Source organism: Phoxinus phoxinus (assembly GCF_949152265.1).
Source record: "Phoxinus phoxinus genome assembly, chromosome: 22".
Lineage (NCBI taxonomy): Eukaryota > Metazoa > Chordata > Actinopteri > Cypriniformes > Leuciscidae > Phoxinus > Phoxinus phoxinus.
This window is the reverse complement of record NC_136897.1, coordinates 8,984,663-9,011,839: the sequence shown is the minus strand read 5'-3', so window position 1 is coordinate 9,011,839 and position 27,177 is coordinate 8,984,663. Positions and strand designations below refer to the sequence as shown.

The window sequence follows — 27,177 nt, the reverse complement described above, 5'->3', positions numbered from 1 at the left end:
AAGGTATTTTATAAAGGAATAAAGTTTGTACTCAGATGAAAACTGAGAGAATGTGGAATCTTGATGGCATTTCATAAATGATCCGGTTTCCAGATGTGATCCAAAATAAATTAAACATTTAAGCACACACACAAACACAGTCTGAGGCTCTGAGCAGAAGTCAGTAATTACTCTGGCTAGATTATCTCTGTCCTTCTCTCCAGTCATTCGACTCTCAGAGGAGCACTATCTTCAATGCTGTTCACTTGTACTGCGTCAGTGGCACTGCTGCTCCAGCTGCTGGCAAAGACAAACTCTACTGGAGCAGACTCTATACACACACAAACACACAAACACAAACACACACACACACACACACACACACACACACACACACACACACACACACACACACACACACACACACACACACACACACACACACACACACACACGTATAGGGGCTATATGCAGAATTCAGAAACCCTTGTTATTAGCGACACCGGTGGAACTTCAGCCAGCAACTTATTGCTTATGCTCGCACTCGTGCACACGTAATATACAACTCACGGCAAAGGTTCTTCTCTTAAACACCCAATCAAATTACATATGCAAATGCCCCAAACACCAAAGTGTTATAAAGTTTCCACAACTTCGTATTGGCTCAGTCACCTCCAGAGGGTGTGAGATCTTCACACTTTAAAAGATCACTGATCACAAGATCACCCGGGTTTTCCCGATTCTAAAACATACTGATGCAAAATGATGCTGAGGTAGAAATCTTCTTTGGACCCCTATTGTGGCAAAAACAATTACTAAACTCAGCATTCCCAGGCAAAGAGACGTCAAGATCCAAATTGTATTTAAAAAGAAAAGTAATTTATTCATGCAAGAAAAATGGTTCCCTGACCCCAGCCTTGCAGCCAGGCTGCAGGCCAGAGTCAGAGACAGACAGATACTGGCACTTCTCTTCAAGAGAGCTTGGCCTGCTACTTTATAATGCAAGGGGAAACCATCACCCCCACCGTTTATACAAGCAGGAACAGCTTCCCCCAGCATGGGAACTTAAAACACAGATCATTCTCGGGCTCACACCTCCCCCCCAGCTGAACCAACGTTACATCAGGAAACTCAGAATACAGACAGAGAACATACAGCATTAATCTGTTAAATCATTAGGAAAGATTAAAAATGCCATTACAAATTCTCCCTTTTTATCATTCTCTGATAACTACAAATAAACGCATCCCTTGAACCTTGTTGAAGGAACAAGCAAGTAAATATTTAAACTGAATCAGGGTTAAAATGGATATGCACTGTCACCGCTTTTTCATAGTATGAAAACCATATCAATTCAACACCCCTGGTTGATTTGAATAAACATACAAATAGTAAAAATTATAACAAAACCCCTCATTTCAAATCCTGTCCTTGTACGTCATCTCGTAACACGCATGACTGCTGTTTTTAACCCTTTTTACATTTCATCGTCTTCAGAAAGAAAAGAAAAGAAAACAGAACAAAACAAAACAAAACAAAAGGAAAGAAATGAAAACAAAACAAAACAAAACAGAATTTAACTCAATTAATACATTTCACTGTAACTTCCGCTACTCGAATCGTCTGCATAAATTTGTTCATTTTTCTAACCAATGTAGTTTTTCAAAATTAACTCTAATATTTCCATTACGGACCCTTTTTTGCTTATTACACATCAATTAATAGATTTTCCACATTTTCACCAATAAAAATCAATACCTAGTTTGATTCAATTAAATAAAATCATCAACATCATCACAAAAAAAAACAGATTCTTCTGCTAAACCATTAGTTGGTCTAATCATCTTTCTCCAGATGCGTTGACGTTCCGTCTTCACCATTTTTGACGTTTTGCACGCAGTTGCAATGGTCTTTTCCCTCGTAGGTAAGGGAAGCTGTTACTAGCACAAGCCTTTGATCCCTCACTTTATTCTTCGCGTTGGCATGTGTTTGTTCGTTTAGTCTAAGGTGAGAAGTTTGGACTCAGGTCTCACACTCTCCAATCATTTTCTGATTCTTACAAGATTTTCCCTTAGATCATGACCGTACCCCCACTGGATTAAAACATTTACTTTCTGCTGTCACCTGCGAACGAAGACCTTAAGTGATTTTGTTAGTAACTGCTTGTCTAGTCGGTCGTCCCTCTTGATGTGACCTGTGAAATCATCAACCTGAAACATTATCACCAGATGATTTCTTGCACTCAGAGTCCTTTTCCCCTGAAACACACTCAACCCACTTTGCTCATGTTAACAAAATAACATTTATACATTTGGAACAGAATCAATTCTGTTTGATCCAATCCATCCTGACATCCTGCAAAAGAAAAATGTTGAAGTTATTCGCTGCGCAGGTGTCTCACCTTTCTGTCACAATAATAAGCCAGGATAGCTAGCCAAATTCATCCATAGCCATTATTTCATTGGGCACAGTCTGCCCTGTTCGTTCACTCCTGTATGACAAGATCAAGCTGGTTTTAAAACAAATGGTCCTTCTGCCCCCCCCTGACCCCCCTGGGTTTTGAAAGGCTCTTATCTGATCATTTGTTTGTGTGTGTGTGTGTGTGTGTGTGTGTGTGTGTGTGTGTGTTTCTTTGCTCATGCCATGTGCCCAAAAGTCTGCATTCTCTGTAAAGGAAAAAACAAATGTTAAGGTTATTGTCACATGTGTTCGGTGTGTCTGCTGTGCTGCTGTATCCACCCTAGGCGTTTTCCTGTTGAAACATTTCTTGTTATTAGCACACTTTACAGACTTTTGTTAGGGAGAAGAATGGCTTCTTGCAGGGCTTTACTCAATTAAACCATTCTGAGATTTACTCAATCTCAACATCCATTGCTCCACCTGTGCAATGGCTTTGGGAACACAGATGGCTTTGGGAAATCCCAAACCATCACAAACTATATTCCCCATTTTTGATGCACCATCTTACTTGTGCATCAAATTAACATAATTGGGTTTTGATTCACTAAACTAAACACTGTCCTCCAGACATCTTTCTCTGTCTCTTAACCAAAATGTTATATTCTTCACTCTAAGCCACAATCTCATCTTCTTATCAAATTATTTGAAATGCAAATGCACTCTTTGCGTATCCTGCTTTTCAGGACTGCTCTCAATAGTTTGTCTCTCAACTCAATCTCAATTCTCAGTCATCTGCAAAACTGAATACAATTGTCACTCTATTTGCCCTCCTCCGTGGGCTTCACTGTCCCTTGCATCTGTAAGATCAAAGGTATTTATTTATGGTCAAATGGCCCCTCTGGCCTCCCTGCCTGACAGGTTTCCCGTGTTTCAACAAATGTTAATTGTTTCACAAACATTCATACATACCCTGAAAATGCAAATGGCCCTTAGTCATCTACAAACATTTTAAAATCTATAACCTATTTTATTTCAATCTATGATGGACCAAAGATATCCAAAATTGATCTAGAAATTCATTCAAATCTACTGTATATCATAAATGACCAAATCGATTCAGAATTATCAACTTCTCTCAAATTTAACGACACATCTATGCACACTATTCAGACATAATGTTTTTCCACTGCCTAATACCTAAACTCACACTTATCAAGACATAAAACTGCAGTCATCATCAAACACACACATCTGACTATTAACCGTTCATATTTCGTATTCATATCTTTTCTCTAAAAAAATTTACATTTTAAATCAGATTTTAAAACTTAAATTTTCTGTAGCTTTTACCTAATTTACATGGCCTCTTAACCTTTTTCAAAACATGTCTATTAATTTGTTTTTTACAAAAGTCAGCTGTGTTGTTTTTTGTTCATTATCATTAATTTGTTTTAGCTTTTCCTTTACTGGCCGAATACAGAAAGACAAAATATAATTCCTTCCTCAAGCAGTCTCTCTCTCTTTCTCTAAACAAATGCTCTTTTCAACAGCCTTCTAAGACTGTAATTTAGACAAAATGTAACAATAAATTCATTACAATAACTTATTTTATGTATTAGTTCCTTCATTACTCAGACTTTTCCTTGAATCTACAAAATATTTCTCCATTTTTAGCCACCATCATGTACTAATGGCCCTTTGTCATGTCCAATGACCTAAAATTCCTTGCCCTTAAGGCAACTAACATCTTAGAATTTTGTTACTGTCTTCACAGCAGAAAATTTAATTCACCTCATGGTCTGAAAACATTCTTTGTGTTTTGGAGTCCCTATAATCAATGGTTCTCGATTGCCCGCTGTCGCACGCTATAGGTGACAGCTGTGACTCTGTCATACTATTTGCATATTACTGAGATTAGAAGCAATTGTCTCTATGATAAATAAGCTCTTTTAAGTGAAGGAGCATTTGGATATATATACTGGAGTGGAAGTTGGATCGGAGCAGACTTATAATTTCTTATAGTCCCCCCTAGATGCTCTTGGCCCATCAGAAGCATCACAACCACTCCCTTTTCATAGACACACCTCCCTAGCCTGGTGGGCAGGTGCTCAGTGGCCGGTGCAGTCCTGCCTTAGGTCGTCCCCCTACTGGCCACCGGAGAATCTTACCCGTCTTTGGAATCTACACCTCATTGCACACTGATTATAGCTCTACTTCACTTGAGCAGAATTATCATAGTTTGTTTGTTAAGAAAAATCTTTTTTTTTTTTTTTTTTTTTTTTTTTTTTTTGGGTTTGAAAAAAGGTAATCAAAAACCATCCCATCTAACGGGAGCGTCCAATATCGATCAAAGAATTATCTTCAATCTAACGTTTAAACAACAGTATTTAATCAATTACTGTTTAATCAATTATCACTGTTACTTCTGTAGCCGGAGCCATCGGCCCTGTCTCATGGTGGCAACTAAAATCAGACAAAGAAGTCACTGGTTCTAAAATAAACAAATCAAAACAGTATTTTAAAAACTTCTTTAAAGTCATTCAGTTTTACTTCTAAAACATTTACAAATTGTCCTCTAAATTTATAAGATCCTGTAACATTATTTCTTTAAATATCTCTGTGCCTATTATTTTCAACTGAAACACTGTGCTTTATAGCTCATTAACATTTATAACACATGCTCAGATAACAGCTTTTAGCTGACATTTGAATGAGAAGAGAGACTTTTGAGCCATTCAGGACTAATATTTTGCACTTTCATAAACTAACTTCAGACTTTATCTATCATATTTTAACACTAGCCTAGCTTGAGTTATCTTTTCCATAAATTAAATGCATTTTCAATTCAAGCATCATTTTTATAGTTTCTTTTGACATCTCTGGGGAATTTAGACATTATAAATTCCTACTCAGAATGGGTCTCTGTTGCACTGAAACTGTTTCAGCACACATCAAATTCAGATAATCAAATTGTTTTCAACCAAATCATAAACTTTATCTTATTTACAAATAGCACATCAGCTTGTAGGTCTTTCATAGTCAACACTAACAAACTTTTGTTTAATCAAATGCCTTTTACGCATTTTTGCTTTTAGCAACTGTTACTTCCTCAACACTGCTTCTGTTTAGCTTATTTTATTCTTTAGAGAACAAATTATTATTATTATTGAGTCTCAATAACATTTCAAATTTCATCTAAATTTTAGTTGTCATGTTCTCAAATTACCATAGTTTTAATATCTTACTTCCATATTTTCTCTTCTATGAGTTTATCAATCTGCAATTATGATCATCTAGAACCTTTTTTAAGCGTTTCATTAAAAGACAATCATTTTATAGCCGCCTTCAGTTCTTCTCTCTGTAATTTTTCTGTTTATTCTAATACGACCATCTCTAACTGTAATAGATTGCCCTATCTAACCCTCCTAGGCCAAATTGTCTTTCACACCTAGGGGTCTTCATTTATGGTTAAATTATCCGTGCCTTCCTGACTGAAAAGTTTCACGTGGCTTAAGGTGTTAAAAGTCTCCCAGTAGCATGTGTTTTTGCTATGAGCGAGCCTTAAGAAAACAGACATGCATTCCAGAAGATAAACATTCTTAACACCACACAATGTCTGAAGAAGTTAAGAAAAGTTTTTCGTTTCATTAACACTACATTAATACACGTCACTCTCACATCATTTGGATGTAACCTACTGCTAAATGACCACAATAAAACACTTTACTGTTTGATCACGGCCAGTCTCCGAATTCACCCCCACTGCAGTTCTGTCCCATCCAGGAAAGCAAACAATACAATCTCTCAGTTGCAAATTCAATCAAAATAGCATTCTCTGTATTCTTTTACAATCTCAGTTCCCGTAAACTAGATCTATGGAGTAAAATAGAATACAATTCTAAATTCCCCTGAGTCTTCTAAATTCCCCCTCACTCTCGGGGGTTTTACTGTCCTCACTTCCCTGAGGTCGAAAATTCTTTGTTTGTGGCTAAATAATCTCTATCTTTCCTGAAGATAATTACCTACACTAAAAGTTCAAATGGTCTTTTGAACTATTTGTTTCACTTTGTCTGTGTCACACTGTTCTGTTTACTATCTGCTTTCAAAAGCATCCCCCATTCACTAATGCAAACAGAGCTACTAATGCCATCTGTTGCAAATTGAATTAAATAGCCAAATGCCAAATCATAGTAACATTACTCTGTTTTTCTAACCCATATTAACACATAATTTTCTTCAAATTTGTATCATCACTTTCTTTGTTTGGAGCCAATCTATGTTTATTTTTTATTTTTTTTTCAATCAGAATCAAACTTTTACAAAAGCATCATTAGCTTCAGCTGTTTACAGCATTTGCTCTCTTCTGTCTCACTATTATTTATCAGGACGGTTTCACAGAAATCACAATATCATTCATATCTCAGTCCCTAAATTACACAGACATCTCTCATAGCTGCCTGCACATTCAAATCTTTTATAAACTCTGTTATAAACATATGGAGATCTATTCTTCAATATCCTTGTTTTCCTAACATTAATACAATAATGCACATTCACATCATAACACTGACATATAGACTTTTCCCATTCTGCTTAATGAAACATTCCTCATGTTAATCCCTGTTAATCATACTCAATGCCTTATTTTTTATCTAAAACTCACTTTTCATACTATTTCAACTTAATTTGACTTAACAGGCGTTCATAAATAGTTCCATGAATTCTATCAATCCCTACATTCCATGTTCCTTCTATTTTCAATCTTTCCCTACATTTCAGTTTCTTTCTACATCTGTTCTCTTTTTCTTCAATCCAACAATTCAGTTCAACAACTCTCAACAACATTCTATTTTCTATCCCTACATTTCAGTTCCTTCTCTTTCATCTTCAATTCAACAATTCTTCTTTTATTCTACCTGCTTCTTCAGTTCAACAATTCTGTCTGTTCACAGTTTTACACAGATGCTGAACACAACTATAAAAAGCCTTTTGTTAAACAAATATCTGTTCTCCCAATTTCTTGCATGCGTTTTCTGGCCATAATTTCTTCTTTTTAACAAAAAACTGGTGTGTAAAAATGATCTAGCTTACTGTTAGATGATCCCATCTTTGGCTGAATCTCCTCTCTTGGATTTTTATTTTTGACGCGCGTCTTATTAATCTGTCCAAACGTCTTCGAACAGATCTGACTTCTTAACCCAAAATCAGACAGGTTTTAGCAAATATGCTCTGTATTCAGTTGTGACTCTTCCGTTCACTTACTTAATCAGCTGTGGCTCTTCCGTCCACGGTGTGGCTCTTCCGTCCACCTACGAGCTAGTTTTCAGAAAATTGACTTGACTTCCTCAGGTCAATTTCCCGCTTAAAAACTCTACTCGCAACCAAAGAAACAGTCTCAGCCAATATGGTTCACTCACAGTTAGCCTATATCAATCTACACCCAACAAAAGAGAAGAAAAATAATAATTTGGCTGTCTTTTTTACCTGAGCTGAGATGCACTGCCACGGATTCTTTCTGATCCCGGTGAGGATTCTTCTCTGGCCCTGAAATCAGGAGTTGGCTCTCTCTCTCGTAACCTGTTGAGCTCTCTTTCTCAAACCGTCGAGGTATGAGACCAGTATCTGGTACCGGGGCGATTCACTCCGTCAAATCCGTCTCAGGACCAGGAGAAGAATTTTCCTCACGGAATCCTCACTTCTGACACCAAATTGTTGTGGCAAAAACAATTACTAAACTCAGCATTCCCAGGCAAAGAGACGTCAAGATCCAAATTGTATTTAAAAAGAAAAGTAATTTATTCATGCAAGAAAAATGGTTCCCTGACCCCAGCCTTGCAGCCAGGCTGCAGGCCAGAGTCAGAGACAGACAGATACTGGCACTTCTCTTCAAGAGAGCTTGGCCTGCTACTTTATAATGCAAGGGGAAACCATCACCCCCACCGTTTATACAAGCAGGAACAGCTTCCCCCAGCATGGGAACTTAAAACACAGATCATTCTCGGGCTCACACCTCCCCCCCAGCTGAACCAACGTTACATCAGGAAACTCAGAATACAGACAGAGAACATACAGCATTAATCTGTTAAATCATTAGGAAAGATTAAAAATGCCATTACAACCCCTAAGTTTGTGCCAGGCTGAGCAGCCTTGTCTTTCAATTCACCAAAGATCCTCTGAATCCAACTTTTTCTCTCTCATCAAGACAACATCAGCAAAAATCAACTGGAGCCTCAAAAAATGCTCGAGGACCTCACGCTACGTCATGCAATCGAAGCACAACAGGAGGCTATGTGCAAAATTGTTTCCCACATATTGATAGAGGCAATAAAAACATCCCTTAATCCCTTCAATTACTACATTAACGAAAACGTCTCGGTTACTGTGGAAAGCAGGACGAGGTTGAAGGCGCGAGGTCGGTGCCGTGATCAATGAAAGCGACACCTGCGTGACGCACCGGTCATATAATATACAAGTTTCATTTTTTGAATGGAATTAATGAATTAAATCAACTTTTTCATTATATTCTAATTATATGACCAGCACCTGTAGAGCTGAGTATAATTGCAGTGAAAACAGTGAAAACTAATCCTATGCTTCTGAATGATATCACTCAAGGGTAGCATGTACACAGAGAACTGAAATGGTCCTAGTACTGAGCCTTGTGGTACTCCATACTGAACTTGTGATCGATAAGACATTTCTTCATTTACTGCTACAAACTGATAACGGTCAGACAAGTATGATTTAAACCATGCTAATGCAATTCCACTATCCATCCATCCATCTTCTTCCGCTTATACAGGGCCAGGTCGCGGGGGCAGCAGTCTAAGCAGAAATGCCCAGACTTCCCTCTCCCTAGCCACTTCCTCTAGCTCTTCCGGGAGGACACCGAGGCGTTCCCAGGCCAGCCGGGAGACATAGTCTCTCCAGCGTGTCCTAGGTCTTCCCCGGGGTCTCCTCCCGGTTCCACTAATTAGCAATTCCACTAATGCCAACATCATTTTCGAGTCTATTTAAAAGAATGTTGTGGTCAATGGTATCAAATGCAGCACTGCGATCAAGAGAGATACAACCACGATCGGATGATAAGAGCAAATCATATGTAACTCTATTGAGAGCAGTCTCAGTACTATGGTACGATCCAAGTCCTGACCATTTCTTTCTAAAAAGGAACATAGTTGCGAGGATACTGCCTTTTCTAGTATCTTTGACAAAAAGGTTAGATTTGAGATCGGTGTGTAATTGACTAATTCTCTAGGTTCAAGTTGCGTTTTTTTAACAAGAGGTTTAATAATTAACCAGCTTAAAGGTTTTCGGTACATATCCTAGTGACAAATATGAATTAATGATATTAAGAAGAGGATCTATGACCTCTGGAAGCAGTTCTTTCAGTAGATTAGTCGGTATAGGGTCTAACATACATGTTGTTGATAAGATGATGGAATGAGTTTAGACAGTTCTTCCTTTCCTATTGCAACGAATAATTGGAATTTTTCCTCAGGGTCACTATAATCCACTGCCTGATGCGATACTGTAGTAGATGGTTGCATAGTTATAATTTTCTCTCTAATATTATCAATCTTATAAGTAAAGAAGTTCATAAAGTCATTACTGCTATGCTCTTTGGAAACTTAAGAAGTAGAAGCTTTATTTCTTGTTAATTTAGCGACTGTGTCAAATAAATACCTAGGGTTGTGTTTTTTCTTCTTCTAAGAGAGTCGAAAAATAAGCAGATCTGGCAGTTTTTAAGTACGCAATCGTCCTCTCTCTCCACGAAATTCAAAAAACGTCTAGGTTTGTTTTCTTCCAGTTGCACTCCATTTTTTTGGCTGCTGTCTTAAGAGCCCAAGTGTGCTCGTTGTACCACGGCGTTGGACTATTTTCTTTAATCTTCTTTAAGTGCAAAGGAGGAACTGTGTCTAAAGTGCTGGAAAAGATATATCGAGTTCTTCTAAGCTATCTGGGATGCTGAGGAGGTGAAACTGATAAGGAATATTATTAATAAAGCAATCTTTAGTGGCAGAAGTGATAATTCTAACATATTTGTAACACGGAGTTGGCTTTGCAACCTTGGCTAAATTAAGTTTACACAAGACTAGATAATGATCTGAGATGTCATCGCTCTGCTGCAGAATTTCAACGGCATCAACATTGATTCCATGTGACAATGTTATATCTAAAATATGTTTATGACAATGAGTGGGTCCTGACACGTGTTGTCTAGCTCCAATAGAGTTCAGAATGTCTCTAAATGCCAATCCCAATGCGTCTTTTTCGTTATCTACATGTATATTAAAATCACCAACAATTAGGACATTATCTGCAGCCAGTATTAACTCCGAAAAAAATCTGCAAATTCTTTGATAAAGTCTGTATGGTGCCCTGGTGGCCTGTATACAGTAGCTAGTATACAAATGTTAGGCACGATTTATCATTTACACTAGATAGTTGTAACAAATTAACTCTATGAAATATTAATAATCAATAATAACTGGTTATAATTGATTATGAATATTTTGATCAGTTAATATAATTAACTTAATGTAGTAAAATTAATATTACAATAAACCCACCTGTTCGTCCTGTGAACACTCAGCGTTAATTGTTTATTAATTCTAAGAAATATTCATTTACGGGGAAGGGAAATGCCTTTCTTACTGTACAGTACTAAAAGCCTGTAGTCAAAATCTAAATCGTAAAGTAAACTTTGTTGCAAGCAGAGAATCAGAACCAAATACTTAATGTGCACAAGTTTTATTAACTAAATCACAAACATAACTAATCTAAACACAACAAGGGACGAAAACGAGACGAGACGAGACGTAAATGCTGGTCATATGACGATGACTATAACTAAATGTATAATGCACTATTGTTGACGAATAAAAAAACGAGACTAAATGTGGTTTACAAAATAAAAACTATGCTAAAATATCTTTTCATTTTCGTTGACCAAAACGAGACGAAATGTTAAAATGTTATTTCGTCTCGATTAGTGTCGTTTTTGATTATAATTTTGCAGTATTTCTGTTTCCTGTGTCTCACTTCAGAGGCATTCAGAGGCTGTGTCAGGTCGCACTGCGCAGACGCAGGCGACGTCACTTCCTCAAGCCCCACGCTGTGACGCAGCATTATTTGATTTTAGAAGATGCAGCTGCGGTGAGTTTAGTTAGCGTTAACGACAACAAAGTTAAGTTAAGTCTTTGACACAGAGAAAGAGCCCGATGGCCGGCAAGCCGGGGTTCGTCTTTGGGAGAAAAAGAAGAAACGACATTTGGAAAAACTTTCATTACATAGAAGTGGAAAAGAAAACGGAATGTGTTGTTGAAAAAGATGGGGAGAAATGCGGCCACAAAATCACAGGAAAAAACACCACGAACCTTAAGAGACATAATGAATTCCATAATGAAATTGAGGTAAGTCAAGACTTAAACGTAACGTTACCTTCCATTTAGAAAGCTCATGCCAACTCATGAGGCTGTGGTTAATGTGTCTCAATGTTAGCTTTAACTGTTAGCGACTGGAGCTGAAAACGATTGAGATGTGTGTGACTAGAGTGTGTGTTTGTGTGTGTGTGTGTGTGTGTGTGTGTGTAGTGCCAAATACTGTAGCTAGTTTTGTCGTTCACATAGTAATCACAATGCACTGAATTTGGTATCAACAACATGACTTTGAATCCTTAATCTAAATCTAATCTAATCTAAACCAATACATACATTTCAACAAATGGTATTGGCATTAACATGCCTGCTGAGATTTCTGCTTAACGTTAGACTACTTCTGTTTTGATTATGTAGACTGTTTTTTTTTTTTTTACGGACAGTCAAGTCACTACTAACGCTAGAGGTTGATTTATGGTAAAAATCATAGCAAGGATTTATGCTACTTAATATTTACCACATTTAAATTTTCCAGAGGTTGCATCTGTCCTGACATTGTATCTATTCCTGTGCTAGATTCCAGAAATAGCACCACTGAAGCAAGTCCCACCCAAGAAGGTGGACAAGTCAACAAATTCCACTGTATGCAGGTCTAAATCATTTGTAGTGTTATATCTTTAAACCGTTTTTATTATGCAAAATCTGACTTCAATTTGCAAGCAACACAAGTAACAGACACGCACATTTTATTTGCACTTTTTAGTATGTTATTGTAGCTTGAGCATTCAAGCACTTTGTTTCTCTTTGTTAAACTTGAATGTATTCATTTTATTCTGGCAGTGTCAATGTCATGTGATGCCATTTTATTGTTTTTATTTATTTAATTTAAATGTATGTGTGTGTGCAACATATTTGGTTGGTAAAATAAATATGTTGTAAATTCAAATCAGAGCGTCTTCCGTGTCTGGAATGGATGTATTCTTGAGTCTATAAGGTAACAATAATATAATAAGAAAACCTTTGACATGGGTTTGGCTTAAAGTTAAAATTGATTTCGTCTAAACTACTAGGTACTTATTATACTATATTGACTGGGTTAAATAGAATTGCATTACTAAAAAGAGACTAAAATACAATTTTCATTGACTAAAACTAGACTAAAATGTCATCAGTTTTCGTTGACTAAAACTAGACTAAAATGCTCAGACTTTTAGTCGACTGAAACTTGACTAGACTAAAAAGAGTATGACGTGACTAAAACTAATAAAAACTAAAATGACAGCTTGACACAAAGACTAGACTAAAACTAAAAGTAAAACAGGCCGCCAAAAACAACACTACTCCAAAGGCAGCGCTTGCAGGTTCACTACCTGGTCCCTGAAGGGAGTTGTAGGAAACTTGGGCATGTATCCAGGCCAGGGTTTCAGGACAAAGTGACAGTTGGGCGGCCCGAATTCTTGGCACGATTCTTTGACCGAAATTGCTTGCAGGTCCCCTACCCTCTTGATGGAAGTCAGAGCAGTCCGGCACACTGACTTTAGTGACAGGATCTTTAACTCAGCTGACTGCAGTGTGCTGAGCACCAGAGACAAGTCCCAAGAGGGTATAGAGGGAGGGCAAGGTGGATTTAATCTCCTAGCCCCCCTCAGGAACTTGACTATCAGGTCATGCTTCCCCAAAGACTTACCATCAACTGCATTGTGATGTCCGACAACAGCGGCAACAAACGCTTTGAGGGTGGAGGGAGACAGCTTTTGCTCCAACCCCTCTTGCGGGAAGGAGAGCACGATTGATCAGACATCTTCGAGGGTCTTCCTGGTGGGAAGAACACCACTCAGCAAACAGGTTCCACTCCAGTGCGTAGAGCCGCCTCGTTTGGGGGAGAGGCAAACAGATCTACCTGTGCGGCTCCTAAGAAGTCCCTTATCAGCTGGACCGCCTGGGGATGGAGACACCACTCCCCCAGAAGCGTAGGCTGTCGTGAGAGCTCGTCGGTTGCACGATTGAGCACGCCAGGGATGTGGATTGCATGAAGCGACCTCAGATTCACGGTGGCAGAGTTATCCGTGAATACCACAGCAAGCCTGGACACTTGTTCTAGGGGAACTCCTGCCCGTATAAATGAAGGGTCCGACCAGGGGCTGAAGGTTTGGCAGCAATGCGGGATGGCGGGCACCCGGTATGTGCCACTCTGCCACACCCATTTTGGGACACGGCCGTGAATCCAGCGCTGAAGCGGTCTCATATGAAGCAACCCGAGCGGCGTTACTGCGGCTGCCATATGCCACAGGAGCCTCTGAAAATGTTTCAGTGGAACCGCTGTCCTGCTCTTGAACGAATTCAGGCAGTTCAACACCGGCCGGACGCGCTGTTCTGTGAGTCCAAATCCATTCCGAGAAAAGAGATCCTCTGCACAGGGGAGAGTTTGCTCTTTTCCCAGTTGACCCAAAGTCCCAACAGGCTGAGGTGACTGAGAACTATATCCCTGTGTTTGCACAACTGATCCCGAGACTGAGCCAGAATCAGCCAGTCGTCGAGATAGTTGAGAGTGCAAACGCCGCATTCTCTGAGCGGAAAACAATAGCTGCCCCCGCGACCTTCATAAAGATGCGGGGCGACAGGGACAGCCCCAAGGGTAGGACTTTGTACTGATACGCCCGCCCCTCGAATGCAAAGTGCAGAAACGGCCTGTTTTGAGGGAGAATCGAGACATGAAAGTACGGTCCTTCAGGTTGATCGCTGCAAACCAATCCCGGGACAGATGCATTCGAAAATGCATTGATGCGTTAACATCTTGAAGGGGAGCTTGTGCAGGGACCGATTCAAGGTTCGCAAGTCCAAGATTGACCGTAACCCACTGCCTTTCTTGGGCACAATGAAGTAGGGCCTGTAGAACCCTGTCTTCATATCTGCTGGAGTGACCGGCTCGACCATGTCCTTCGCCAGTAGGACATCGATCTCTGCCCGCAATACAGGGGCATTGCAGCTCCGCACAGAGGTGAAGTGGAAGCCCCTGAATTTGGGTGGGCGCCGGGCGAACTGAATCGCATAGGCGAGTCTGATGGTACGGATGAGCCAGTGGGACTGGCTAGCCAGGCTCCCAGACACTGTGAAAAATGATCGCATGCCAATGTGCACTGGCTCGTTTAGTTTACACTCTAAGTGGATTGGTCTCTCAAGCGAGATCCCCATTTTTTCATATCATCTCTGATGTACGTCGAGAGTGACTGACTGAAGGGGAACAGCGCTGTTCTTCGATCACTGAAGGAAGAACTCGATTCTCTGAGTAAAAGTATGGCGTCGATCACAACAACGAAAGTGGACAAACCTGCAAGGCAGTTTACTCAAAAAAAAAAAAAGATACAAACCTCTGCCTGTCTCAGCTTGAACCAATGCAACGGAAATGCAATGACCTCGAAGACCGGTCACGTCACAACAATGTCTACCTGGTTAAGCAACCAAAAGGAATGGAAGGGGATGATCTTGTTGGCTTTCTACAGAAAAAGCAACCCAAATGGATCCCGACCTTTCGGCGAGCTCAAGCCTGATCGAGATTGATAGAGTTCATTGAGCCACGATCGTTGATATTCCGGCTCCTCTGCTATTCTGACAGCTACCTGGCTACCTGTACGAGCCGCAGTGCAGCGGGCAGTTGCGGAAGGTGGGGGAGCGGGAGGTGGCCAGAGCAGCTGCTGCAGCGGAGGAGCAAGATCTACTTGGGGGTCTGGAGGAAGAGCCCGGGCAGTCCCGGCCGGACAAGTCTGGGAAAAAGAGGACGTATTGTCACCCCTACAACTCAGCTTTCTCCACAGAGCAAAAGCCTGTTAGCTTAGCTTAAAACAAATGGCTGACACAATTTGTACATTCTGTGAGTGAGATCCCACCCTCTATCGGTGGGTTGAAAACTTGCAGAACTTTTAGCCTCATCAGATTTTTTCTGAAGATTTTTTTTCAGACAAAAAATACATACATCTCTCGTCTCAGGGGAACATGAGGCAGGGAAGCACGGTAATTAAAAAATACTACAGGTTTTCTACTGATACAAAGCTTAATGCTAATTGGTGAAGTATCCCTTTAAGGACACCATTTTTTTTTTTGAGAATGAATAATGTATCGTAAATAAGTCAAGTCAAGTCAAGTCACCTTTATTTATATAGCGCTTCTTACAATACAGATTGCATCAAAGCAGCTTCACAGTGATAACATGAAAACAACACAAAAAACAATTTCATCATCGTCCACCCTTAAGAAATAAAATGATCATTTAAGAAATAAATGTTCTTCCTTAAAATACAGGGTGCATAAGTCAGGACACCCCTATGATAAATTCCCATAGAGGCAGGAAGATTTTTATTTTTAAAGGCCAGTTATTTCATGGATCCAGGATACTATGCATCCTGATAAAGTTCACTTGGCCTTTGGAATTAAAATAGCCCCACATCATCACATACCCTTCACCATACCTAGATATTGGTATGGTTTTATTTCAGTTAGCCTAATAGCTGGTTTGATTTGCACTGAGAGATGATCTTATGGAAAGTACCCCATGCAAATCTATTTTAATTCCAAAGGCCAAGGGAACTTTATCAGAATGCATAGCATTAAAAAGGTTTTAAAGAACAATGCTATCTCCTTTTCTGCTAGATTTAAAAATAATTATCTTGAATAACTATCAGTATTAGAGAGAAGATGTGGGGAATAAGAAAAAGTATTAGGTCATCAATTTTCCAATGATAGACAACAAAAAATAGGGCTACACTTTATGATCTGCTTCGAAGAAGAGCTGAGTATTTAATGCACATTACAAAATATAAATATTACATAGATGGAAGCAGACTGCGCTGACTACTTGCGCTTACTTTGAAAAAACATGAGCGACATTTTAACATCCAGGCAATCAAAAGTATAAAAAATGGTCTCACCTCACATCCCACAGACATCAACAAAACATTTGTCATTTTTTGAAAATGTATATAATTCAGAAATGCAACCAAATACTGACCAGTTAAAACGTTTTTTGATCAGTTGAATTTAAACATACTTTCAAAGGAGGAAGCTGACAGCCTTGACTCTGAAATTACCTTAGTAGAACTAAGCAGTGTTATGTTCAAATAAAGCAAAGTCCCCGGGAATTGATGGCCTTCCAATAGATTTATACCTGGCGCTGTGGGATCTATTAGACCACATTTGAATACAATGCTGAAGTTATTGCCAGACGTCTACAGTCAGTGAAACATAAATTAATTGACCCAGATAAATCGGGATTTATTTAATTTTAGCTTTAGATAATGTCCGTCGAGTGTTACATATCATTGCTGAATCTGGGAAATGAGAAACACCCAGCATCCTCCTATTTATTGAAGCTGAAAAAGCTGTTGATCGGCTGGAATGCAGCCATTTATGGTATACCAGTTATTGGTGACCAGTTTATTAGAATGATACAAACTCTATACACTAATCCAATGGAAAAGGGTATCTACTGGTAGATTCATCTCGGACACTTTTAATATTTGCAATGGCATGAGACAGGGGTGCCTGCTTTCCCCTCTCACGGTCAACTTATCAATAGAATCTCTGGCGCAGTATATTAGACAGTGTAAACTTATTACCCCGATTCAGTTAGGTTCATCAATCCATTCTATCTATATGCAGATGATACTTTATTATTTTTATCTGATCTACAACGCTCCCTTCCCAATGCCCTCCAAATCATATGTGAATTTTTCACAATTTCTGAATTTAAAATGAATCTTTTTAAATCTATTTCGATGCCTCTCAATTCAGATGGTTTTAATTTCTCTATTCCAAATAATATTCAGACATAAACACAAGTCAAATACTTTGGGATTGAGCTGAGATCCTTTCTGTCACATTGTTAATGTGTTTTGTTCTGTGTTGTGATCTTCTGTGGGGGGATCTCCTCAACCACAACCAATGTGCAGCATCCACCTGGATGATGCGAAGGCAGCCATATTGCACCAGAACACCCACCACACACCAGCTTACTGGTGGAGAGGAGACAGTGATGAAGCCAATCAGTATATATATAATTTCATATAATTTCAGTGATGATTTCAGCTTGTGAATTGTGATGATTGACATAATTTGCCAGTCTTGTCAGTCATCCATAGTTGACGTCATCAAGTTTTCGCAAGTAAGGCTGAACCCAGACTAGAACTTGTGCAGTCTCTATTAACCCCACTAAAGAGGTTCTCAGACCATCCTTGGGCTATGCCAGAATTTAGGAGCCAAATGCAAATAAGCTCTACTTTCTTGAGTGGACTTTGATATCGTATTGTAGTGTGATGGAAGATTGGTTAAATTCAAAGGAGCTAAGCCATTTAATTTAACAGTTAGCCAGTCTACAGTCTCAAGTTGGTTTATGGACGATTCAGGGCAGCCAGCTTGTAGTGCATTACAATAATCTAGTCTTGAGGTAAAAAATGGATGAACTAGCTTTTCAGCGTCAAAAACAGATAACACTTTCCATAGTTTGGCATAAGGTGGAAGACGTTTTGGTCAAATGGAAAGTATTATTTTCAAAAAACAATTTGCTGCCTAATGTAACACTGTAGATCTTTAATTATAGAAGAAGAAGTAACATAACATACTTCTACTATATATGCAGGGTTTTGGTCCAATGAATAATATATGCCTATTTTTTTATAGTTGTCCTGTAATGCAAATTAATGCAAAGTTGTCACATTACAGGTTTTAAAATTAGCACTTTGCTAGAAAGTGATGTCAAGTTGATCACCCAGAATAAATCTGTTTAAAACCATGTTTTAAATCTGTCTTATTCAGAAGTCTGGTCGAGGGAAGGTTCAAGGGGAGGTGATGCCCACTCTGGACATGACGCTCTTTGACTGGACTGATTATGAGGATATGAAGCCTGCAGACACTTGGCCATCCAACAAAAGAAAAGGTATGAAAGCACATTCTCTAAAGAAGGTCTAAAGAATAACAGTTATTTTACTGTCCATCAGATTTTTTTTTTACCACAGTAGTTTTTATTTATTTATTTTTGGAGTGTCAAGATATATTCAACGATCAGGATAAATATTTGATAATAAGATTGGATGAAGTTCTCCCAGATATTTAAATATATCTGTGCCTAAATAATTTGAAAACTCACAGCTGATTTCTGAATAAAGGAGGCCTGTGTCTTTTTATTTTCACCTATAAAGATAAACGCCGCAGCAAAAATAAGAGCAATGGGAACACAACGCTTGATTTGGAAGTCATTGAACCATGTGACCATCATCTCGACTGCCTTCCTGGTCAGTGCACCCCTATAATTGTTTAATGTTACCATTATCAAAGGCAATGCTTCTCAAACCAGTTCTGAGGATGACCCGACCCACCACTGCACATTTGAAGGTCTTCGACATCAGACACACCCAATTTAATTCTTGCAGTCTCTACTGATGAGCTGGTGAGTTGAATAAGATATTAGATGAGGGAGATATCCAGGGTCCTCAAAACTGGTTTGACAAGCACTGATCAAAGGAATAGCTCACTCAAACATGACAAATGCCATTATTTACTTGTCATCATGTTGTTAAAAAACAGCTTTTTTTCCCTGTGGAACACAAAAGGTACTCTTTTTTTTTCAGAGGTGTAAAGTGTACCTGAAAACCATACTTGAGTAAAAGTACAGATACCAGTCAGAGTATCTGATTTTAACAATACTTAAGTATTTTACTCATTCGTCAAAGCCTACTGTTACCGGACGTGCTGGTTTCGGCCTCATCCCAGGCTGCAGCCCTGTCCTCATCTCATATATGAAACTCCTGTGATTCAGCAACTACCTGCTTATGCATTCGTGTAAAGTAGCCTTGTTGACAAGTTTGAGTCAGTAAAGGCCAAATGCACAAGATATAGTACCTTCAATGCCCTGTAGATGGTGGTATCACTTCTTTTGTAGTAGAAAAAAAAGTGCTGCAGAAAAAATGATATGCAATGTTTCTCTTATGTCATACTTGATAATGTCGTTCATACATAATTGATATCTGGCTACAGTACACACACACATATATATATATATATATATATATATATATATATATATATATATATATATATATATATATATATATATATATATATAATTGTTTTGCTTGGGCAAGCAAATAAAGTAGGCCTATGGCTTTTCTAGCACGTGAGATGTGCATGAATGTAGAGTGTAGGCACCAAGACTATTGTGGAATATTTTGAGGACAAAAATTAAATATATAGAATTTGCTGCTTGTTAGCTTGCTTATTTTGCTCATGAGCATTATCTATTTAAGGCTACATGTAATGAAACTATGCTTTAAACACAGGTTATGAGCTGTAGTTTTAATCACACAACTTTGCAATGTTGTTCGCAAATGTTCGTTGCAACTATGGTTTTGGGATACACCAAATTTATGAACAAAAGACTATAATAGCCCCTCTAAAGTTAAAAAGTTTTTTTTTCCTCAAAAATGTACCTTCTGTGTTCCACAGTATAATTTAAAATTATATGAGGGTGAGTAGATTACACAATTTTAATGTTTTCAGCAAATTATTTAATTAATGTGATATTCATTAGCAAAACTTGCCAGTGTTTACTTTTGTGGTTTATCTCATTTTGCTACGATCAGGTTCTTGTTGTGACCTCAGAGAACATGAGTGCAAACCTCACAACCATGGTCTAAACAACAAGTGTTATGATGACTGCATGTGTGAGGAAGGTGGGTATGACTTTTCTGGTTTTCTTAGAGATAAATTAACATTCTAGAGAGATACTAAAAAATATAAATAGGATCTCACAAAATCCATCAGGAATACAGTATGTCCAAGTCATATTTCACCAATAAATCAAAACATAGAAATAATAAATTGTAAAATTTACTATTTTATACATTGCATCGTCAAGTCAAGTCACTTTTATTCATGTAGCTCTTTAGACAATACAATACAATACTGAAATCAGTTTAGTTCAACAACTGTGAAAAGTTCACTAATTATGGAATTAGTTAAGTTCACCTATAAAACAGCTCTATAGAAAACGTCTCGGGTTATGAATATAACATTGGTTCCCTGAGAAGGGAACGAGATACTGTATCTTAGGACGTTAATGTGAAATGCCTCTGGCATGACCGGTGTCTGAAGCACGTGTCAAAACACGTATCAAAAACAACATTGGCCGGCGACAGCCTATGATGTCCCTACTAGTGTAAAAGGGCGCCTGTAGTACACACATCATCCACGTTTTTTTCTGAAGGAGACGTGGGCAGACATGTCTGAAGCATGGCAACGTCTCATTACCGTTCTCATGGAACCAAGGTAACATTCGTAACCCAATACTTTTCCTTTTGAATGGGAACTCACTGTGTCCTAGGACGCTAATTGGAAACAAATACCTAATCCCCCATGCTGAAAGAATGAGTGCCATATGGCTGACATTAGTCAATGACTTCAATGGATCCGGAGTCACAGTTCCCTGTCCTAGGGGTACGCACCTGCAGTCGTCGTGACTCTATTCCCTAGGGCCAGAAACCCATTGGGCAGCTTAGCTCAGGGCCTGGTATTCAAAGAATACCATAAGGGGAATATGACCAAGGATTAAAAATATATCCTGCCTGTCACCACAGGGGACACATCCCTGATTAGTGGATGTGCCACAAGAGGAGACCTAGCAACACTTAGGGGAAAAGAATGAAGGAAGCAGATGTTGGCCTCTGCATTCTGAGAATGCTGGGTGTGTCTGCTCTGGATTACTTCCCTCAAATCCTGTTTTCTTTTTTCTTACATCTCGCCTTCTCTGCATTTTACTCCTGTGAGGCGGAGGAGCGCAATTGGCGATGTCAGACCTCAGACCAAGACGGGCCAGGCCTCTATATAGATATATTGGCCTCTTTGAAATTTTTGACCACAGATGTGTCAAGAGGTCAGAGGGCGAAACTGGTGCATCAAGGAGACAGTTTCTCTCTTTCTCCCCGATGTCTGCCAGGTTTACCCAGAGAAGCCTCTCCATGATGTTGTGATTTCTACTCAAGTCACAGATGACATAGTGATTTTTTAGTCTGGCAGTAGAGACATCTTCCATTGGTAATGTGGAAAGGGCGCAGATTTGCGATCCACTAGTCGTTGCCATGCTGGGCTGGAGGATGCTGAACTTCAGTTGTGCCAAGAGGGACCTTAAAGAGTGGACTGGGCAGTTGGGTCAGTTGAATTTTCACAGGTTTCTTTGCAGGCTGGCTGCACCAAGTCAAGTCAAGTCACCTTTATTTATATAGCGCTTTTTACAATACAGATTGTATCAAAGCAGCTTCACAGTGATAACATGAAAATAATACAAAAAACAATTTCATCATCGTCCACCTTTAAGGCAGATCTATAATATTGTTGAATATTAAATGTCCCCAACTAAGCAAGCCAGAAGGCAAGGCAACATACACCACTAAGGTGTATGGGAAAGGCAATGTCTGCTGTTGCAGAGGTCCTTTGTGGATGTGCTGCTGGAGGAGCCATAAGGGTCAGATGAGGTCCCTCAATGCTGGGGCCCTTTTACAGCTAGAGTGCAGCCAAAAGCTATATAAAAGAAACTCAAGACATGCTGTGTCTGTTAGTGTCTCCTTTCCCATCGAGTTGGATACGCAGAACAAGGTTGTGTCAACCAGGGGGACATATTTATCCCATTCTGATATCTTCCCCTCTCTCTGCCAGATCCACGTCTCTTCCTCTTTTTAGAGAGAGAGAGAGAGAGAGAGAGAGAGACCATACACAATACGTCTCATCATGACACTTTACCAAACCTCTTTTTTAAAAATCATTAAAGGCATTGAATGGAACAGATAGAGACCAAACACTGTGAGAAATGGTTAAGTCATCGTCCATGCATTTGTTTATCTGTTAATAGATCTGTCCCGTGAACTGTTGTGTTAACAGTCAATAACCATTACTATAAACTGTGCTTTGCATGAAGATAAAGTGGATGTGTTGCTGTTCATATCAATTTGTGGCCTCCAAACATAGGTATGAATGGATTTAGATAGATCACTGTGGCCTTTCTTTGTTTCAGACACTGTTGCTGTATCCAAGAGGTCCAAGATGTTGTTAAACATTTGTTTATGCTCATTCACCAAGGATCAAATCACAGTGTGGCACATCTTCTTCCACACCGGCAGTTAGAGAGGGGCCCTTCCATAAACTGGTCCCGGAATGCCATCTTAACTGTTGTTCACCATAGTGGCCACCATTGCTGCTACTGATCGGCCAACTGCCGCAGCAGTTTTCTTGGTGGCACGGAGAGAAAGATCTGTGGTGCGGCATAGTTCTGCTACCTCCTCAGGGAGCAACTGACCCTGGTCTTTCAGCAGATAGGCCTGGTAAGCCTGCAACACAACCATTGTGTGCAGGGCAGGGCCCGCTGTCACGTACGCTCTGCCATTCAAATGTGATGTCACAGGCAGCGGTTTGGTCAGCAGAGTGGGAGCCTTCAATGTCGATGCCCCAACGAGAGATAGCTGGCCAGCATCTCTTCAACTGGTGGCATCGATTCATGCCCATGCTCATGCATCCCCTCCCCTCTCGCATAATTTGCATGCTGGAATGGATGAATGCAGTCCGAATATGGTTTCTTTCACAATCTTTCCACCTCAGCGTGCAGATCGGGAAGAAACAAGGCTTACGAGAGCTGGGCGATTATGGACGAATAGACATCGCTTGTCTAACTGGCTAACCAGCAAGCTCGCATTTCTCACGCCGCTGCTAGATCTAATCTGTCTGTGGCCTGAGACATAGCCTCCAGCAACTCATTGTATGTGGAGCGGGCAGGCTGTGAGGATTCAAAAACATCATCGTCCTCAACAGCCACATCCTTCTCTTCTTGGCTTGAAGCCAGGAGTGCACTCACTGCCGGATCAGAAGATGTGAGCATAACACATCCTCATCCAGCAGCTCACCTTCATCAGCTACAGAAGGACTAAAAGCCATATCTTTCTTGAATTCCTCTGCGAGCTGCATCTGAGAGCCCCATGATCTCAGTTTTCTCCTCGCCGCAGCTGCAGCAGGTCCTGATTCGCAGGGTTCTTCATAGACAAACTCTTGCAATACTCGCATTCAGCCCCCTTGAGAACTGAACGAGCATGCTCCCCGCCCAAGAAAATCAGGTGTCAGTGTCTTGACTTCAGTATTCAATCAAAGTATACATTTATTTGTTAGTAATTTTGGATGAAAAGTCTGCTAATGAATAAATGTTAATGTAAATGTAATATTCTTTAGGTCTGCGTTGTTATGCCAAGTTCCACCGCAAGAGGCGGGTGACCCGAAGACGTGGCCGCTGTGTGGAGCCAGAATCAGCCAACAGCAACCAAGGGGCCTTCATCACCATCTGACATATACAGAGAAGCATTCTCATACCCCATGACTGATAATGGACTGAGTCTTAAGAATGGGGGCCAAAGTTAAACATCCATTAAAGCTTGCTCTAACTCAACTCACAGTATAACCAATAAGGTTACAAGAGGCCATGCGGTATTGTGAATACAGTCACGACTGAAGGGCGCTGTTAGGCATGGCGTGAAGCAGAGTGCCTGCAACCCCTTCATCCGTGAATGTATTTAAAATACTGCACACCTTGAGTAGGCTACCTTATTGCTTTTTTAAAAGGATTACCCCCCCCCCCCCCCCCCAAAAAAAAACAAACAAACATTTATATTAAAAAATTGATATGCTTTTTTAATTTTTTTTTTTATCATTAAATTCCATCCTTCCGCCATTAAATGACAGTGACTGTAAAAAAGCAAGAAAATATTTCTAGATGTAATGCCTCATCTAATGGAGCTTAAATAAAATAAGGAACTAGGAACTGTTTACATGCACTGTCATTTATTTTTTTACACAATATGATATTTTCTCACAAACATACATATGCTTATCTCTCAGCATTAACCTTTTAATTTAAAACAGACCTGTTCGCAGCACAGCACAAGTTTGCCTAAATTCAATTCAAAAGTATAACTCAGTACCATACCTGAAACAGAAAATAGTTTGTTTTGCTGAAATACATCATAAATGGAACAGTTGTGGCAGTATATTGACTGATTGATCTTGTTTACATTGCTAAGGGTGGTTGCTAAGAGTGTAGCACATCGAAACATCAATTTGTTCAATGAAGCGTCATAGCCATGCTTTATCATATATAAATCACGGGTAATGACCAATCAGCATCATGAACCGGAACTATCTGTTTTTTAAATGTACCTATGCTGTACTAACCTGTCAGGGTGATGCCCTATTCATAATTACATTTAGAATGGCTTATAAGGAGGAATTGAGAAATCAGGATACAGAATTGGAATTTGAGACAGGAAGTAGAATTTCACCCATATTGTTTTTTTAGAAACACAAGAAGATATTAATAAGGCAATTTTGAAATGCTGACTATTGAAAATCAAATTACTTTTTTTGGACCATGGAATTAATCAAAGACATGGACCATTGAATTGTCTGCATGTTTTATCACTTATTAACACAGAGGTCTCAAACTCAGTTTCTGCAGCTAATCAAGGTATGCAGGATAGAAACTTCCAAGCAGTTGAGTTGGAGCTAAACTCTGCAGGGATATGGGTCTCCAGGAACTTAGTTTGAGACCACTTTATTAAAGGCACACTATGTAGAAATTGTTCATTAATATAACAGCTTCAAAGTAATTTCGGTGGTAAACAAACTCATAGTAGGGCGAATCATCCTGGTAGTACAGCTTGGGGGGGGACGCCGCTGAAAAAAACAGCAATCGTAACCCAGACAAATCGCGCGAGAATCACGACTTGCTTTACGGCAACGACGTCACACACAGTAACAACATATGAAGCATGAAGACACTTGCGCACATTTCAGACGTGATACTCGACGATGGAAAAAGCAAAGAAAACGCGGTCGGAAGAGACTAGGAAAAGGAAAAGAGAATCTGACCGCGTGAGGAACCAGAGAAGAGTCACACGGTCAGGCTTGCGCAAGCTAAAAAGCAGCACTGGATGCAACAGCGATGCTGACCTGGCAATCTTGTTGATGGACTAGTAAATAAATCTCTTATTTGTAAACTTGTTTGCGTTCTATGTTGTATGTTGTTGCGCTTGCTTGTAGTATGTCATTTTTTTACGATGCTGTTCATTCATCCATTATATCAGACGACGCTGTTGACGTTAATTCCTGCGATTATCACGAGAACAGTTGTCAATATCTCACATAATTATCAGGACATAAATAAGCCTAGAGGTTGTAAATAGTGTAAACGAGTACAATTTGCAAACTATTATGATAATAGTTTGCAATAATCATGTTTAATGACATCATAACGGCCAATGTTATGAAATAATGCGACGCACATTTAACTTTATTGATGTCATCTGGCATTTTGTAATGTTTACATTACAATCAAAAAACACAAATGAAATGATACAGTAGACCTAGACTATAGGCTATTTACTTGTGATTTAGCTGCAATCATGTAAAAACGTCAAACGCGGTAGGCTACTTTATTATTATAAAGTAGTCTAACAATTGACATAAACTTATTATTATCCTATCATCAGTAGTTCAGTAGACTATGCAGTATGTAGTAGTCTAATATTTGTATGAAATCGTGAAACACCTGGTCAATATCTTCGGAGTCTATCTGTGCCTGTTCCATGCCTGACGCTTCATACAACAGTGCAAGTATAGGGGTCGCTGTTTTACAAAAAATGGAAAGCTGCATAGTATGCCTTTAACATGTGTGTAGTTACAGCTCAATAGGTTACAGAATTCATATATTCAGATATGGCCAGTTTATTTATTTATTTATTTTTCAATTATCTGAAAACAGTATGGTGAATTTTTGTGATGCTGGGTGGCAAAATTAAAATTAGTTTTACAGAAGTAAACGACCTACGCTTATTAGAAATATGTGCCTCTACCTACAAAACTCCAACATACCTATACATACAATTTACTTTATTTTCCAGCTGAAATGAACACTAGAAACAGTAAAACGACAACAATTTTAAATTATGATTATGATAACATAAATTATGATTACGAGGGCAGATTATCTATTAATAAACAGTATTATAAATTTCAAAACGCATTTACCATAGTGCATAATTTAAAAAAAATAATAATTATGACATCTACATCATATAACCAACTTCATAGTACAACATAGGTCACAATAAAAAGAGCAAACTACATGGTTGCTTAGTCAAATGCATTTTTTAAACACTATCTAGGGTATAGTGTAGACCGTAAGTTATTTCATTTTGCAGAAATGCCAACACAGGCACTTATTTCCAGTAAGCCTGGGTTGGATGGGAAACAATGTAATTTAGTTTAGAGAAATATGTCTAATTAGAAAATGCATATCAGAGATTAAATTAGCATAAGCATAGTGTGGAAGAATAGTGATTAA

The 27,177-nt window shown here is 39.1% G+C and overlaps 3 protein-coding genes across 3 annotated transcripts in view; 2 read left to right on the top strand and 1 right to left on the bottom strand.

Moving 5' to 3' along the window:
• Window positions 1-24,401, top strand: part of draxina (dorsal inhibitory axon guidance protein a) — a 59,159-nt gene extending 34,758 nt beyond the window's left edge. The window contains exons 4-7 of the mRNA XM_079598421.1: window positions 18,564-18,684; window positions 18,947-19,039; window positions 20,387-20,476; window positions 24,012-24,401. Of these exons, the coding sequence (XP_079454547.1) occupies window positions 18,564-18,684; window positions 18,947-19,039; window positions 20,387-20,476; window positions 24,012-24,124 (417 nt within the window). The 3' untranslated portion in view covers window positions 24,125-24,401. The remainder of the gene's footprint in view (window positions 1-18,563; window positions 18,685-18,946; window positions 19,040-20,386; window positions 20,477-24,011) is intronic.
• LOC306991003 (uncharacterized protein) overlaps window positions 1-27,177 on the bottom strand; it is a 538,544-nt gene that overhangs the window by 352,965 nt on the left and 158,402 nt on the right. The gene's annotated exons all lie outside the window — the stretch shown is intronic.
• pank4 (pantothenate kinase 4 (inactive)) overlaps window positions 1-27,177 on the top strand; it is a 153,872-nt gene that overhangs the window by 122,924 nt on the left and 3,771 nt on the right. The gene's annotated exons all lie outside the window — the stretch shown is intronic.